The sequence below is a fragment of the Saccopteryx leptura genome, chromosome 6 (genome assembly GCF_036850995.1).
Source record: "Saccopteryx leptura isolate mSacLep1 chromosome 6, mSacLep1_pri_phased_curated, whole genome shotgun sequence".
Classification (NCBI taxonomy): domain Eukaryota; kingdom Metazoa; phylum Chordata; class Mammalia; order Chiroptera; family Emballonuridae; genus Saccopteryx; species Saccopteryx leptura.
The window spans coordinates 109341099-109357456 of NC_089508.1; the positions used below are offsets into that span (position 1 = coordinate 109341099).

The following is a 16358-nucleotide window of genomic DNA, read 5'->3' on the forward strand; positions in this document are numbered from 1 at the left end:
AATATTTATTCATTTTGTTTCAGTTTTGATATATTTCTATAACTCATTTTATATGGTTTCTATTGCTATGTCTTCAATTAATTGGTATTGTCTTCTGCAATGGTTTCTCTGTCCTTAATGCTACCCAGTGAAGTTTTTATTTCAGATAATGTGTGTGTTTTTACATTTTACATTTGATTTTTATAACTTACATTTCCTCATTGTGTTTATTGCTTTGAACATTTGTAATATTTATATTAGAAGTTTTAAGATTTGTATCTGCTAATTCTAACATCTCTGTTATATCTGGGTTTTCCTGCTGGTTTTACTCCTGGTTATATATCACATATTCATGATTTCTCTATAATTGGTAACTTTTGTTTGGGTGATAAACATTGTGAACTTTACATGTAGAATACTGGATTTTGTTGTCTTCATTTAAAAAATGCTAGAATGTAATCTGACAAGCAAACTACTTAAAGATCACCTTGATCTTTTGGAGTATTACTTAAAATATTAATATCCAAAGAAGCCTTACTCTAGGGCTAATTTAGCACTGTTACTAATGTATGATCCTTCTGAGGTTTATGATGAGTGTACCATCCTAAACTTTGTATGTCTGGTGGAAGCGCTAATGATTCCTAGCTTGTGTGAGCACTGAGAATTGTAGCTTACAGCTCTTTGGAAATTAATTTTTTCCAGGGAGGTTTTCCTGTAGTCTCATGGGTTTCACCACTGCATGAGCAGATGGGTATTCAGCCAAAGAGGCAAAGACTCTTGAAGGGTCTCTGTGGATTTCTGGAACATCTTTTTCCATACTGTGTCTAACAGATTTTACCCTATTTTTCTTCTCCTTACTCTAATTTACATCTCTTCAGTTAGACACCTGGACTCTGTATGGTTTCCCCTTGTTTGTGTTAGTTGTGGTTTGGAAATTGTGTAAGGCCACAATCTGGGTAATTTAGGTCTTTTTATTTTTACATCCATTCTTTTAGTCATCATGGTCTTGCACTGTTGTCCAATCATAAGAAAGTTCTCACATTTTATCCAGTTTATTGTTATTTATGACAAAAGAGTAAAGTAGAAACCAGTGGCCTCAGTTAGAATTTTTTTAATGAAGTGAAGAAAAGCAGAATTTTAAAGCATAGTGAATGTTTATATGTTGATATTGGCATTATTAAAAGGCTAGAGGAGAAGGAAGTCTTAAAAATCTATGTACTTGAGTGCCCATTTTATTTTCTTCTTTTCCAAGTGAGAGGAGGAGGGGAGACAGAAAGACAGACTCCCACATAGGCCCTGACTGAGACCTACCCAGCAATCCCCATCTGGCGATGCTCTGCCTATCTGGGGCCATGCTCACCACCGAGCTGTTCTTAGTGCCTGAGGTGGAGGCTCCATGGAGCCATCCTCAGCGTCTGGGCTGATGCGCTTAAACCAATTGAGCCATGGCTACAGGAGGGGAAAAGAGAGAGAGAGGGAGAGAAGGAGTAGGGGAAGGGTGGAGAAGCAGATGGTCGCTTCTCCTGTGTGCCCTGATTGGGAATCGAACCTGGGATATCCACATGCTGGGATGATGCTCTACCACTGAGCCAACCAACCATGGCTCAGTGCCCATTTTAACGATGATAATCTGAGGTGAAAGGAAGCCAAACAGCTTGCCTATTGATGCCTGGTCTGTGACTTTACAGTTTGGATAGAAGCTGGGGTCTCTTTTTTTTCTTTATAAAAAGATTGTAATTGTTGATTTTAGAGCTAGGAGAGAAAGGGTTGAGGGGAAGAGCAGGAAGCAAACCCAAGGTTTTGAACTAGGGACTTCAGCATTCCTTTATCCACTGTGCTACGGAAGGTCAGGTGAAGCTAGCTCTCTATCCTCTCCATTGTTAGTGCGGTATGATATCTTCTTATCACTTCAGCTGAGTAGAGAGTATATCATAGAATTTAGCATTAATAATGATTAAAATGACATTAACAGTTATACCTACTAAAATTTCAAGTGTTTTTATATTTTTTCTTGCTCTAGGTTAAATTTTAGTTTTCATTTTATCTTTCTTGTTTAGCCATTTAATAGCAGTGTTTTCCAGTTGTCTTATTCAATTTGATGATATATCTATAGAGATTAACGATTTTAAAAAGCCATAAAATTGGAATAACAGACAACATGTTTTTATTGTTTCGTTCTATAGTTGTCATTCCAAGCATAATAATGATTCACTTATGTTTCTCTTGTATATAGGATATTATATAGTATATATAGCATTCTATAGAAATGCTGTAATGACTAGCATTTTGCTTCATTGAATAATATGCCTTAATGATTTTTAAAATTGATATTTTTTAATGGTCTCTTTTCTTTCCTTTCCAGGATATTTCATTAATGGGAAGAATGTACTGGCACAAACCATCTCAAGGGCAAACAGAGCAAGGATTACAGATAAGTATTGAAGAACCTCAAATGGTAAAATCTGTAATAAAAACCCTCTTTGCCTATGTTGAAGTAACAGCCTGCCTCCTGTTGCTTGAATGTTTATCTAGAGAGTTTTATTATTTTAAAATCTCCTTTGACTTATTTTAGAGGTGTGTTTACCTGTAAGCACACTGAATTCAGTGCCACACTGGGTGTCTTAGCTATTCTATTTCGCTGTTACTACTTAGTGGAGTCCTTCTGAGCGAGGTCCCAAACATTTTTCAGAAAGGAAAGATTTTGAACAATTCTTCTGGTTTAGAGGCATTGAGATCTGGAAGGTAGCTGGTAAATTAATTGAAAGTATTATCTTCTAAGAAAGCATCACATTATTCTCTGTTTAGCTAGAAGAATTGTGAGAAGCATTGACAAGGGGAGAATTTTATAGAGATATAAACAGTTGGTGACAGAAGTTTGATTCAGAAATAAAGCTCCTTTTCATCCATCATTGTCAGTATACTTACAGGAGTCAAAGGAATCTGGAACAGAGTCCCTGTGAATGGGAAGTGTCTCTCCATATATAGAAATCCACATTATGCTGGCATGACAATCAATTCCTGCAGAGAAGATTTGTAAAAGGATATCATTAACTAGCAAGCTCCTTAGTTCCTGAAAATATGATTCCACATACATAAACATCCAGGTCAAACGTCATTTTTAGGCTAACATATTATGTTGAGAAAGTGTATGGAATCTTTTCACAAAAGCCATGGGTCCTGTAATTCTAGAGTTATTTTTATTTATTTATTTTATTTTTTTATTTTTCTGAAGCTGGAAATGGGGAGGCAGTCAGACAGACTCCCGCATGCGCCCGACCGGGATCCACCCGGCACGCCCACCAGGGGGCGATGCTCTGCCCATCCGGGGCGTCGCTCTGTCGCGACCAGAGCCACTCTAGCACCTGGGGCAGAGGCCAAGGAGCCATCCCCAGCGCCCGGGCCATCTTTTTGCTCCAGTGGAGCCTCGGCTGCAGGAGGGGAAGAGAGAGACAGAGAGGAAGGAGGGGAGGGGGTGGAGAAGCAGATGGGCGCCTCTCCTGTGTACCCTGGCCGGGAATTGAACCCGGAACTTCTGCATGCCAGGCCGACGCTCTACCACTGAGCCAACTGGCCAGGGCTTCTAGAGTTATTTTCAATGGTTTAACTACAAAAGATTGAGATGCTCCTGGGTTGAGATCATGTCTTTTCTCTCTCTGTAGTCCTATTACCTGCCTCAGGACCCAACATGTGTGGCACTAATGTGTGCATAAATCAATTTTGAAGCCTTACCACATAGGCTATGGGCTTAAAACTGGCATCTAGTATAGTTCATCTAGGTAACAGTATTTATAGTTAGATATGAAACCCTCTAACCTCTAACTTTCTAATAGGTATAGTAAACTGAACATATAATATTATAGAATAAACAACCATACTATTCACTACATATTTATATTAAGTATAAGAGAAGGTGCCATTTTGCATAAAACTATGAAAAAGGCCAATTTTCAGGTACCTGACTTAGACACCATCTTGATGATTTAACAAAGATTTGAACAAAATAGTTGATTTATTTCTAATTCTGTGGGTATTTGTAATACCTTCAGCTTTGACAATTAGAAACAATCACTGGACCACTTCTGACCACTGGCTTTTAAGATTTAACTCACCACTTTAGAGTAAAATACATTTTAAGTTGATAACTGGCCATGTTAAAATTAGGCTCCTTTGTGGTGTCTTTCATTCCAGCCACATTTTTTGGGTGCCTGCTCTGCCAGAGAGCAGAATTCCATCTGTCCTTCCTGCTTTGTTCCTTACACATGTGAGAACTTGCTGGGTGAGATTCATCTGGGCAGCTGTGGCCAGCATGCTTCCGCCCCAACAGGGCCTGCTCTTTCTAAGTGGTACCCAGCACCCTCCCCTCAGAGAATCGCAGCCTCTGTTATGGACATCTCAGTTCTATAGGCCAGAGGTCTCTTAGTTCTTTGATGCACTTATTTTCTTTTTTGAATATCATTTTTTAGGTACCCACCACTTTAAATATAGATTTTGATATTTTGATTTAAGATAATCAGCAGTTCTTTTCTTCTTATTTATTGAATTTATTGAGGAGTCATTGGTTAATAAAGTTATATAGGTTGAAGGTATACAGTTGTACAATACATTATCTGTATATTGTGTTGTGTGTCCACCACCATTTATCTCCTCATACACTCTTCTTTCTCCTACCACCCTTTTTCCTCTAGTAATAACCATATTATTGTCTGTGTCTAGCAGTTTTTTTTCATAATCCCTTCACCTTTTTCACTCAGGCTCACAATGATCTTGGGAATTATTTCCTGACATACTTATAAAAAAATCAAGGAATGTATTCATTCATTATTTTCCCTACAATGTTGCAGACATTGTTTTAGTCATTGTTGTTACAAAGATAGAAAAGACGGTTTTTGCCCTTGAGGAATATGTGTGAAGACCAGTATCTAAGGTGACAAAATATAGTACTATTTAATGTATCAATATATTCTAAGTAGAGACTAATTATAGAGAAAACATCGATATACTGTAATTTTATTTCACTTATTCATTCACTCATTCACAAATAATAGCAGATGGTTTTCAATGTCAGGCACTTGAGATATAAAATATAGGTGAGATACAATTTTTAAAAAGGAATTTTCAAACTTTAAAGTTTTAAAGAGCTCAAACATTTTGGTTTTATGATACCTTTAAACTCTTAAAAATATTTTACAGCCTGACCATCTGGTGGTACAATGGATAGAGCGTCAGACTGGGATGTGGAGGACCCAGGTTCAAGACCCCGAGGTCGCCAGCTTGAGTGTGGGCTCATCGGGTTTGAGCAAGGCTCACCAACTTGAGCTTAAGGTCACTGGCTTGAGCAAGGGGTCACTCGGTCTGCTGTAGCCCCACGGTCAAGGCACATATGAGAAAGCAATCAATGAACAAACAACTAAGGAACTGCACAAAGAATTGATGTTTCTGATCTCCCTTCCTGTCTATCTGTCCCTATCTGTCCCTCTCTCTGACTCTCTCTGTCTTTGCCACAAAAAAAGAGAAGAATTTACAGACTCAAACGAGTTTAAGTCTATGTGGATTATATCAACCAATATTTACTATATTAAAATTAAAGCAGAGAAAAAATAGAAAATATTTATTCATTTATTTAAAGTAATAATAAGCCAATTACATATTAGTTTAAAACACATTTTAGACAAAAGAGTACCCAAAACAAAAATAAAACTTAATGAGAAGGGTAGGGATTGTCTTATATTATTTTGCAAATCTCTTTAATATCTGATTTAATAAAGAGAAGATTATTTTATCTGCTTTTGCATTCAATCTGTTGTTTATGGTCTTGTGCTTGAAGTATACGGTATTAAGTAAGTCTGGTCTCAAAACAAAAAGAGTCATATTTTAATAGCCTTTTACATAGATATAGATACTTTTTTTATTAATATACTAAAACTGCAGAAAAGGTAATTTCTTAAAGATTAGTTGCCTTAGGGAATCTGAAACCAGGTAAATGAAATTACTGTATATCATTACATTAAAATACATGGACCTACCTTGCTCTTTGAACAGACGTTAACCCCTACATGATGTTATAACCTTATGTGTTAATCATTTGAAAAGTATTGGCTCACTGTTTCACCCATCCCTGCTTTTCCATCATCAGTGCAAATATCAACACAGTGAAAAAGGTAAATAATCTTTATTATACTGCTCACAAAAAATTAGAGGATATTTCAAAATGAATATGGAGCTATAAAATTTCCCCTAATTTTTGTGAGCAGTATATTATTGTGAAAACAGCTTTGATGTTGCCGATCCCCTGAAAGGGTCTCAAAGATAGGAAGGAGTCTGTGGACCACATTTTGAAAATCACTAGTCTGTTTTATTTTCACTTATCCCTTCACCTTCTATCATCCAGTCCCTCTGAAGCAGTAAAATTTTAATTGCCAATGCTCCATAATCTCAAATAATCTTGATTTGAAATTGGGTAACACCCAAAGATGGCTATAAAGATGCTCTCCTTAAGACTTGATGAGATAACAAGTCAGTGAGGTTTTTTTTTTTTAGTGGTTGTGCCATTTCTTATTCATTAAATTTATTGGGGTGACATTAGTTAATAAGGTCATATAGGTTTTAAGTGTACATTTCTATGATACATGATCTTCATATTGCATTGTATGCCCGCCACCCAAAATCCAATCATCTTTTGTCACCATACATTTGGCCCACTTTAACCTTTACTACCTCCCACCCACTTCCCTCTGGTCACCACCATACTGTTGTCTGTGTCTTTGAGTCTCAGTTTTATATCCTAGAGATGAGTGAAATTATATGGTGCTTAGCTTTTTCTGACTGACTTATTTTGCTTAGCATACTATCCTCAAGTTCCATATTGTCACAAATAGTAGTATTTATCTTTTCATTTGGCTGAGTAGTATTCTATTGTATGTATGCACATCTTCTTTATCTAGTCCTCTCTTGAGGGACACTTTGGTTGTTTCCATGTTGTGGCCACCATGAATAATGCTGCAATGAACATAGGGGTGCACTTTGTGAATAAATGTTTTCAAATTTCTCAAGTAGAGACCCAGAAGAGTGTTGCTGGGTGATATAATAACTCTATTCTTAATTATTTGAGGAACTGCCTACTGTCTTCCATAATGGCTGTATTAATTTACATTCCTACTAACAGTGAATGAGGGTTCCTTTTTCTCCAGAGCCTCTCCAACACTTATTACTTATCTTGTTGATAGTAGCCAGTCTAACATGTGTGAGGTGGTATCTCATTGTAGTTTTGCTTTTTATTTACCTAATAGCTAGTAAAGTTGAGTATCTTTTTATATATCTTTTGGCCGTTTGTATGTCTTCTTGGGATAAGTGTCTGGTAAGGTCCTCTGACCATTTTTTTTTAAAGCAAGGGTATTTTCTTTTTTTACAGAGACAGAGAGAGAGAGTCAGAGAGAGGGATAGATAGGGACAGACAGGCAGGAACGGAGAGAGATGAGAAGCATCAATCATTAGTTTTTCGTTGTGACACCTTAGTTGTTCATTGATTGCTTTCTCATATGTGCCTTCACTGTGGGGGCTACAGCAGACTGAGTGACCCCTTGCTCAAGCCAGCGACCTTGGGTAGAAGCTGGTTAGCCTTGCTCAAACCAGATGAGCCCCTGCTCAAGCTGGCAAACTCGGGATTTTGAACCTGGGTCCTCTGCATCCCAGTCCGCCACTCTATCCACTGTGCCTCCGCCTGGTCAGGCTGACCATTTTTTAATTGGATTGTTTGTTTGGAGTTGGGGGGTTTGAGTTCTTTTTATATTTTGGGCATTAACCCCTTGTCAGAGCTGTTACTTGCAAATATCTTCTCCTGTTTGGTTGGTTGCCTTTTTGTTTTGCTGTTGCAGTTGTGCAGTTTCTTTTTTGTTTTTGTTGTCAGTTGCTTTTGATCCATTTTGAAATAATTTTTGTTCATGGGAACCAACTGTAGTCTGATTTAATTTGTTTGCATGTGGCTTTCTAACTTTCCCAGCACCATTTATTGAAGAGGCTGTTTTTCCTTCATTGTGTGTTTTTGCATCCTTTGTCAAAATTATTTGCCTGTATATATGTGGTTTTATTTCTGAGCCTTCAGTTCTGTTGCATAGGTCTGTGTGTCTGTTTTCCTGCCAATACTATTCTGTTTCGATTATTGTGGCTCTGTAGCATAACATGAAGTCAGGTAGTATGATATCTCTGGCTTCATTCTTTTTCTCAGGATTTCTTTGGCTATTCAGTCTTTTGAGGTTCTGTACAAATCTGATGCGTTTTTTTTCTATTTCTTTTAAAAATGACATTGGGATTTTGATGATTCTGATTTTGTTAAATCTGTATATTGCTTTGATAATATGAATATTTTAGTTATGTTGATTCTTCCTGTTTATGAACATGGAATATCTTTCTCTTTCATTGTGTCTTTTTCAGCCTCTTTTAATAATGCCTTGTTGTTTTCAGTATAGAGGTCCTTCTCATCCTTTGTTAAGTTTATTCCTAGATATTTCATTATTTTTGTTGCAATTGTAAAAGGAATTGTTTCTTTATTCCTTGTTTGGATGCCTTTTATTTATTTCTCTTGCCTGACTGCTCTGGCTAGGACTTCCAGAAGTATGTTGTATAAGAGTGGTGAAAGTAAGACCTTTTTAGGGAACTGAAAACAGGTGTAGAATCAATTTGTGAGAATTTTTTATTTGTTCTTGGGATGGAGCTGGGGTGCTTGGGTGATCTCGAGGTCTCTGGGTCAGCTTTTGTCTGAGTGCCTGAAGTTAGGGTTCTGAAAAAGCATCAAGCTAGCAGAAACCCCATTTTTAAGGACTGAAGAATCTCAGGTTGGGCACAGGTTAGATGTTTCAGTGGGCCTTGATTCTGTGAGAGTGTGGGGTTGGCGTCTTGTTATTTTCTTAAGAGCTGGTGCATAATACCTGTGGGGTAGCTCTATTTTCTGAAGCAAGGGCTGAGGAAAATCGTTTTCCAGGCTTTATATATTAAGAAGTCAACTTCAGCTTCTCTTTGTAAATCTTCAAAGTAAACTTACTACCCAGAAGTGGATTTAATGATGGGTGCACTGGGCACATGCCCTGTGCCCTGACTTCTGAAGGGTCCTGCAAAATCCCAGCTTTACACTTTTTTCTAATGAAGGGTGGGCCCTTCATTGGGCCCTTAGGGGCCCAATATTTCTTCTGCACCCGGGGCCTCAATTGACCTTAATCTGCCTCTGTTACTACCTCTTCTTAATTTTAATTATGCATTTTCATAATTATTTTGTTGCCAGAGAGAGGAACATTGTATGACTTAAAATTTGGAAGAACCAATTAAAAGAAATTCTGATATATTTATGTTTTCCAACAGAACGAGGTTGAGGAATCTTCTGAGGCTATATCAAGCACCTTCCAGACTGAACAAGAGGATATATTAGAATGGGGAACCTTAGAATCAGAAAGTATGTTATTTAAACCTCGGGAAAGTTCAGAAATTCAGCCAGCAGATGAATCAAGTAAACCTTTGGCAGATGAACAGTCCACAGCTGATTCAAAAGCAGCCAAATGGGTGTCTTTAAAGGTAAGACACTATTTATGTTGAAAACAGAATTATGAGAGTTGAGGATGTGCAGGTATGAAGAAATGGCCAAAGAATGTGGGGGGAGCTTACCCTGAAAAAATGGCCTCAGATATGCAAGTTGTTCATTTGGGAAAATGGGACATCTGTGTTTTGAAGGCTTTTAGTCTCAGACCTAATTGCAGTTCTGAGAGAAGAGACAGAGTTGTGAGGAGGCATGGAACCTTCAGAAATTGACTGTGTCTTCCCCTTACCATCTTGAGGGAATCAGAAAACTGTAGCCCTGGGACCAGGATCGGTGTTCATTGTAGCATTTACAACTTTACCTTTTTAGCCTTATCCTAACTGCAAGTGTTCTTCTGTTGAGAGAATGTTTTCCAGATTAATTATATTTATGTATAATTTAAATATTTTTACCATATTTGCATATTACCTTACTACTATTTATTTAATTCTGTTCTTTAAGTTAAGTTACTTAAAAAATTTTTTAAAAATACTTTATTTTTTCATTTTTTGAGAGAAGGGGGGAGGAGGAGCAGGAAGCATCAACTCCCATATGTGCCTTGAGCAGGCAAGCCCAGGGTTTTGAACTAGTGACCTCAGTGTTCCAGGTTGACGCTTTATTCACTGCGCCACCACAGGTCAGGCAAATGCTTTTTAGTGTATGTGTGTGTGTGGTGTGTGTGTGTGTGTGATAGAGACAGAGAGAGGGACAGATAGGGACAGACAGGCAGGAAGGGAGAGAGATGAGAAACATCAATTCTTCATTGCGGCTCCTTAATATCCTTAGTTGTTCATTGATTACTTTCTCATAGGTGCCTTGACGAGGAGGGGGTGCTACACCAGAGTGAGTGACCCCTTGTTCAAGCCAGTGACCTTGGGCTCAAGTCAGCAACCTTGGGCTCAAGTTAGTGACCATGGAGTCATGTCTATGATCCCACACTCAAGCCAGGGACCCCACAGTCAAGCTGGTGAACCCCTGCTCAAGCTGGATGAGCCCACACTCAAGCCGGTGACCTCCGGCTTTGAATCTGGGTCCTCCACGTCCCATTCCAATGCTCTATCCACTGTGCCACTGCCTGGTCAGGCTAAGTCACTTTTTGATTTCAGTAAATAAGCTTATTTAAGAACAGCCTGACCAGGTGTTGGCACAATGGATAGAGTGTTGATCTGTGACACTGAGAACCCAGGTTTGAAACCCTGAGGTCTCTGGCTTTAGTGCGGGCTCACCAGTTTGAGCACAGGGTCGCTGGCTTGAGCGTGAAATCATAGCTGTGACCCCATTATCACTGGCTTGAGCCCAAAAGTCACTGGCTTGAAGCCCAAGGTTGTTGGCTTGAGCAAGAGGTCACTGGTTTAGCTGGAGCCCCCTCCCCCAATCCTGTCAAGGCACATATGAGAAACCAATCAGTGAACAACTAGTGCCGCAACTATGGGTTAATACTTCTCATCTCCCTGTCTGTCTGTCTCTCTCACACACACATGCAAAAATAGATAAATTATTACTGGGATTTGAAAAAAGCACACTTTTCTCTGAACCACAGCATATTATCTTGATTATCACCAAGAATTCTTTTTTTGACTGATTTGAATGAACATCACTTCTTGGGTAAAGAAATTCCTGGGTAATCCCTCTTTTTTTGGATCCCTTCTCCGCACCATGGACTGTGTTTCTACTATGCTTCACCCAGCTCAACTGGCCATGACCAGGTCTTCAACTTTTGCTCAAAACTCCCAACTCTAAAACCTTGGATTTATCTGTGACCTCTACCTTCCTTTGCTTTTTACATATATAATCAGTCTCCAGGGCCTAGATTCCTCCTAAACATTATTGCTTCAGTGGTTCTCAAAGTGTGCTCCAGGGTACACTGGTGTGCCCCAGAAGAGTTCCAGGTGTGCCCTATGGTATTGCAGAGAAATATGTGCCTGTTGGGGACCAAAAATCCAACAGGGATTTTGGAGTTCAGATTTTTAGGGGACAGAGGTGTAGAGAATTGGCTGTAAGCTGACAGTCTGCCCAACTCCCCACCTCACTTGCCTGATTAGGTTGCAAAAGGCTGTTAAGCTGTGGTGCTGGATTGTTTACACTACCCCCCATGTTCCCCGGAAAGACTGGAGGCCAGTTTCTTCTATCCTTTGTTTGGTGTGAAGTTAAGATGATATGTATGGTGGGGGATTTCTGCACTCAACACAATTATGAGTAAAAAGAGAGGAATTCTTCAATGTATTGATGAGGAAATGAGAGTTTGCCTTTCAAATATATGCCCAAACATTGAAGAAATTGCTAGGACACATCAGACTCATGTTTCTCATAAACACAAGAATGAAAAAACATGTTCATGCTGGGACCTGCTGAATTTACTCTTACTAATAATGTGTCTATATATATAAAAAGATAACTTTTTTGTGTTTTTTTTTTTTATTTTTTAACCCCTCTTTTTTAAAAATTCTAAAAAGCATAACAAAAAATGTAACATAAAAATGTTTTTTTTTAATGTCAGGATAAATTTAATTTTGTCATATTTATTTCATTTAATTACCATAAAAGCATGCTTGGACTTTATATTTTCTCTTTAATATTTGACTTTATTATAACATTTCTCAGAAATTTGTATATAGTGTGCCTACAGTTATTTGTAGGATTTTAAATGTACCCTGACTTCAGAAAGTACCAACTAGCTTATACTCTCCTTCTTCTCTTTTCCAGTTCCCACCCTAGTCTGGGTCCTGGTGATCATATGTCTGGATTAGTGCAGTTGCCTCCTGGTTTTTCTTTATTCCTAAAGCCCTACATTCTTAGCTTCATCCTGTATGGCACTAACATATTGATTCTCTGTAAATAATAAGTAATAAACAAGATCTAGAAGTAATAGTTGGCCGTAGAAAATCTACCACTGCTGTCAGGAAAAAGGCACTTAGCCTGTGAGTGGTAACAACTCTATTAGATGTCATTCTGTCTTTGTAGAGCATGTGCCTGGGCTATGAAGTGAAGCCTGACCAAGCTAAACTAACTCCTCCAGGCGAATCCTGTGTGTTAGGCTGACACCTCTAGGTGTGAACACTTTACAAAGCATCTTTAAAGACTCTAACATCTTGAAAAAGTGTTAGACTGGTGGTATCTATTTTTCTACTTGAACATTGGGACTCTGGAAATAAAACGTGGGCATGGGAGGCAAATGGTTGTTAGCTACTAACTGTGTCAAAGAATGAAATGGTTTTCTGGACAGTGGTTTAACTACCATGGCCTGTCAGGAATTTAAATCCTTCATTAGATAAACCCCAAAATGTTAATTCATTTGGCTGCTATTAAATATTATTAAGAAGTTATGCAGACTTGAAGATCGCAGCGGAGTAGGCAGATGCACAGACACCCAGCTCTCACCACCAAACTGGAATACAAACCAATTTAGGAAAAATCAGCATGAAAAACCAACTCTGGACTACAAGAACAGCTCTCAAAAACCAAGGAGCAAAGAAGAAGCCACAACAAACCTGGTAGGGAGCGCCTGAATCTCCCCTGCTTACAGGAACAGAGGGATGGGGTTGAGGCTGAGACCCCAGAGGGGAATCTCACTCCAGGGAAAAGAGCAGAAAATACTGCTCACAGCCACTTGCCTTGCAACCAGGGAGTGAGGTGTGTTGAAAGGACCGGTTTACCTTCCAAGTGGAAAGGGGAAAGAGAGGGACAGATGGTGAGGGGCAAAGGAATTCAGGACACAACCTAAAAAGCTGACTCATTCGTACTGGAGGCGGCCATAGCTGGGGGAGGGACTGATCCTTCCACAAAACAAAGCTAAGGTGCTTCCGGATCACAGATCTCCAGACACCTCTCCAGTTCCAATCAGCGCAACAGGACACAACTGAAAACAAGAAATGGGGAGGAGGGGCAGTAACTCAGGTCTCCATGGAGATCTGAGATACACCTCACTCTACTGAAGGTGAAAAAACACCCTGCCCCCAGAGAGATTAATTGGTAGAAGAAGCCTTCAGAGTTACAGGTTACACCCACCGCATTCCTGGATACAGTTTCAAGGAAGCCCTCTGCTGAGATTAGTAAATAAGACTATCACCTGTTAAGAAAACAAACAAATAAGACTTCAAAGCGGCCCAAATCCCAAAGTGGATTACAAATAATAGCTGAGCCAACCCAAGAAGACCTAGAAATAACACAATTGAAACTAGAGGCAGACAACACCAAGCCTAGACTCAACCAACTCTACAAACACCCAAACACAGATAATGAGAAGAAAAGAAGTGCAATCCAAATGAAACCACAAGAGAAACATCCAGGAAATGAACTGAGTGATATGGAAATAACCAAACTTCTGGATGCGGAGTTCAAAATAATGATTGTAAGGATGCTTAGGGATCTTAGAACAACAATGCTGGTCATTACGAACACCTAAATAAAGAAATAGCAAGTATAAAAAAGGATATTGAAATATTAAAAAAGAATCAGTCGGAGATGAAAAATACAATATCAGCCCTGGCCGGTTGGCTCAGCGGTAGAGCGTCGGCCTAGCGTGCGGAGGACCCAGGTTCGATTCCCGGCCAGGGCACACAGGAGAAGCGCCCATTTGCTTCTCCACCCCTCCGCTGCGCTTTCCTCTCTGTCTCTCTCTTCCCCTCCCGCAGCCAAGGCTCCATTGGAGCAAAGATGGCCCGGGCGCTGGGGATGGCTCTGTGGCCTCTGCCTCAGGCGCTAGAGTGGCTCTGGTCACAACATGGCGACGCCCAGGATGGGCAGAGCATCGCCCCCTGGTGGGCAGAGCGTCGCCCTGGTGGGCGTGCCGGGTGGATCCCGGTCGGGCGCATGCGGGAGTCTGTCAGACTGTCTCTCCCTGTTTCCAGCTTCAGAAAAAAAAAAAAAAAAAAAAAAAGAAAAAAAAGAAAAAGAAAAATACAATATCAGAAATGAAGACCACAAAGGAAGGAATTAAAAACAGGATGGATAGAGCTGAGGATTGAATCAGCAAGTTGGAGGACAACTGGAATGAAGGCAAGAAAGCAGAGAAGAAAAAAGAAAAGAGACTCAAAAAGTCTGAGGAAACTCTTAGAGAGCTCTGTGACAACATGAAGAGAAATAACATCCGCATCATAGGGGTTCCTGAATAAGAAGAGAAAGAACAAGGGTTAGAGACTTTGTTCAATCATATCATAGCTGAAAACTTCCCTAAATTAATGCAGGAGAAACTCAGAAGTTCAAGAAGCACAGAGAACTCCATTAAAGAGAAACCCAAAGAAACCTACACCAAGACACATCATAATTAAAATACCAAAGCTAAGTGATAAAGAGAAAATATTAAAAGCAGCAAGAGAAAAAAAAGCTATCACCTACAAAGAAGCCCCCATAAGGATGCCATCTGACTTCTCAACAGAAACACTTGAGGCCAGAAGGGAATGGCAAGAAATATTAAAAGTAATGCAGAACAAGAACCTACAACCAAGACTACTTTATCCAGCAAGGCTACCATTTAAAGTTGAAGGAGAGCCTGACTAGGCGGTGGCACAGTGGATAGAGCATCGGACTGGGATGTGGAGGACCCAGGTTCAAGACCCCGAGGTCGCCAGCTTGAGCGCAGGCTCATCTGGTTTGAGCAAAGCTCACCAGCTTGGACCCAAAGTCGCTGGCTCCAGCAAGGGGTTACTCCATCTGCTGAAAGCCTGTGGTCAAGGCACATATGAGAAAGCAATCAATGAACAACTAAGGTGTGGCAACGAAAAACTAATAATTGACGCTTCTCATTTCTCTTCGTTCCTGTTTGTCCCTGTCTATCCCTCTCTCTAAAAAAAAAAAAGAAAAGAAAAAAAGAATTTAAAATCGAAGGAGAAATAAAAAGCTTCCCAGACAAAAAACAACTCAAGGAATTCATTACAACCAAACTAATGCTGCAGGAAATGTTAAGGGGCCTGTTATAAACAGATCAAAGTGGGAAAAGAATATAGCAAAAAAAGAAATACAGCTTTATAGAATAAAATGGCAATAAACAACTACATAGCAATAATAACCTTAAATATAAATGGATTAAATCAAAAGACATAGGGTTGGCCCTGGCCGGTTGGCTCAGCGGTAGAGCGTCGGCCTGGCGTGCGGGGGACCCGGGTTCGATTCCCGGCCAGGGCACATAGGAGAAGCGCCCATTTGCTTCTCAACCCCCCCCCTTCCTCTCTGTCTCTCTCTTCCCCTCCCACAGCCAAGGCTTCATTGGAGCAAAGATGGCCCGGGCGCTGGGGATGGCTCCTTGGCCTCTGCCCCAGGCGCTAGAGTGGCTCTGGTCGTGGCAGAGTGACGCCCCGGAGGGGCAGAGCATTGCCCCCTGGTGGGCAGAGCGTCGCCCCTGGTGGGCGTGCCGGGTGGATCCCGGTCAGGCGCATGCGGGAGTCTGTCTGATTGTCTCTCCCCATTTCCAGCTTCAGAAAAATACCAAAAAAAACACAAAAAAAAAAAAGACATAGGGTAGCTGCATGGATAAGAAAACAGGACCTGTACATATGCTGTCTATAAGAGACACACCTTAAAAGATGCACATAGATTGAAGGTAAAAGGATGGAAAAAAATATTTCATGCAAATGGAAATGAAAAAAAAGCTGGGGTAGCAATACTTATATCAGACAAAATGGACTTTAAAACAAAGGATATAGTAAGAGATAAAGAAGGCTACTACATAATGGTAAAGGGAGGAATCCAACAGGAAGATATAACTATTATAAATATCTATACACGTAATATAGGAGCACCTAAATATATAAAGCAGACTTTGATGATATAAAGGGCGAGATCAACAGCAATACTATAATAGTAGGGTATTTCAATACCCCACTAA

General features: G+C 39.8%; 1 protein-coding gene across 1 annotated transcript in view; it reads left to right on the plus strand.

Moving 5' to 3' along the window:
- Positions 1-16358, plus strand: part of LOC136377576 (actin nucleation-promoting factor WASL-like) — a 179460-nt gene that overhangs the window by 149432 nt on the left and 13670 nt on the right. The window contains exons 3-4 of the mRNA XM_066344526.1: positions 2342-2434; positions 9328-9537. Coding sequence (XP_066200623.1) covers positions 2342-2434; positions 9328-9537 — 303 coding nt within the window. The remainder of the gene's footprint in view (positions 1-2341; positions 2435-9327; positions 9538-16358) is intronic.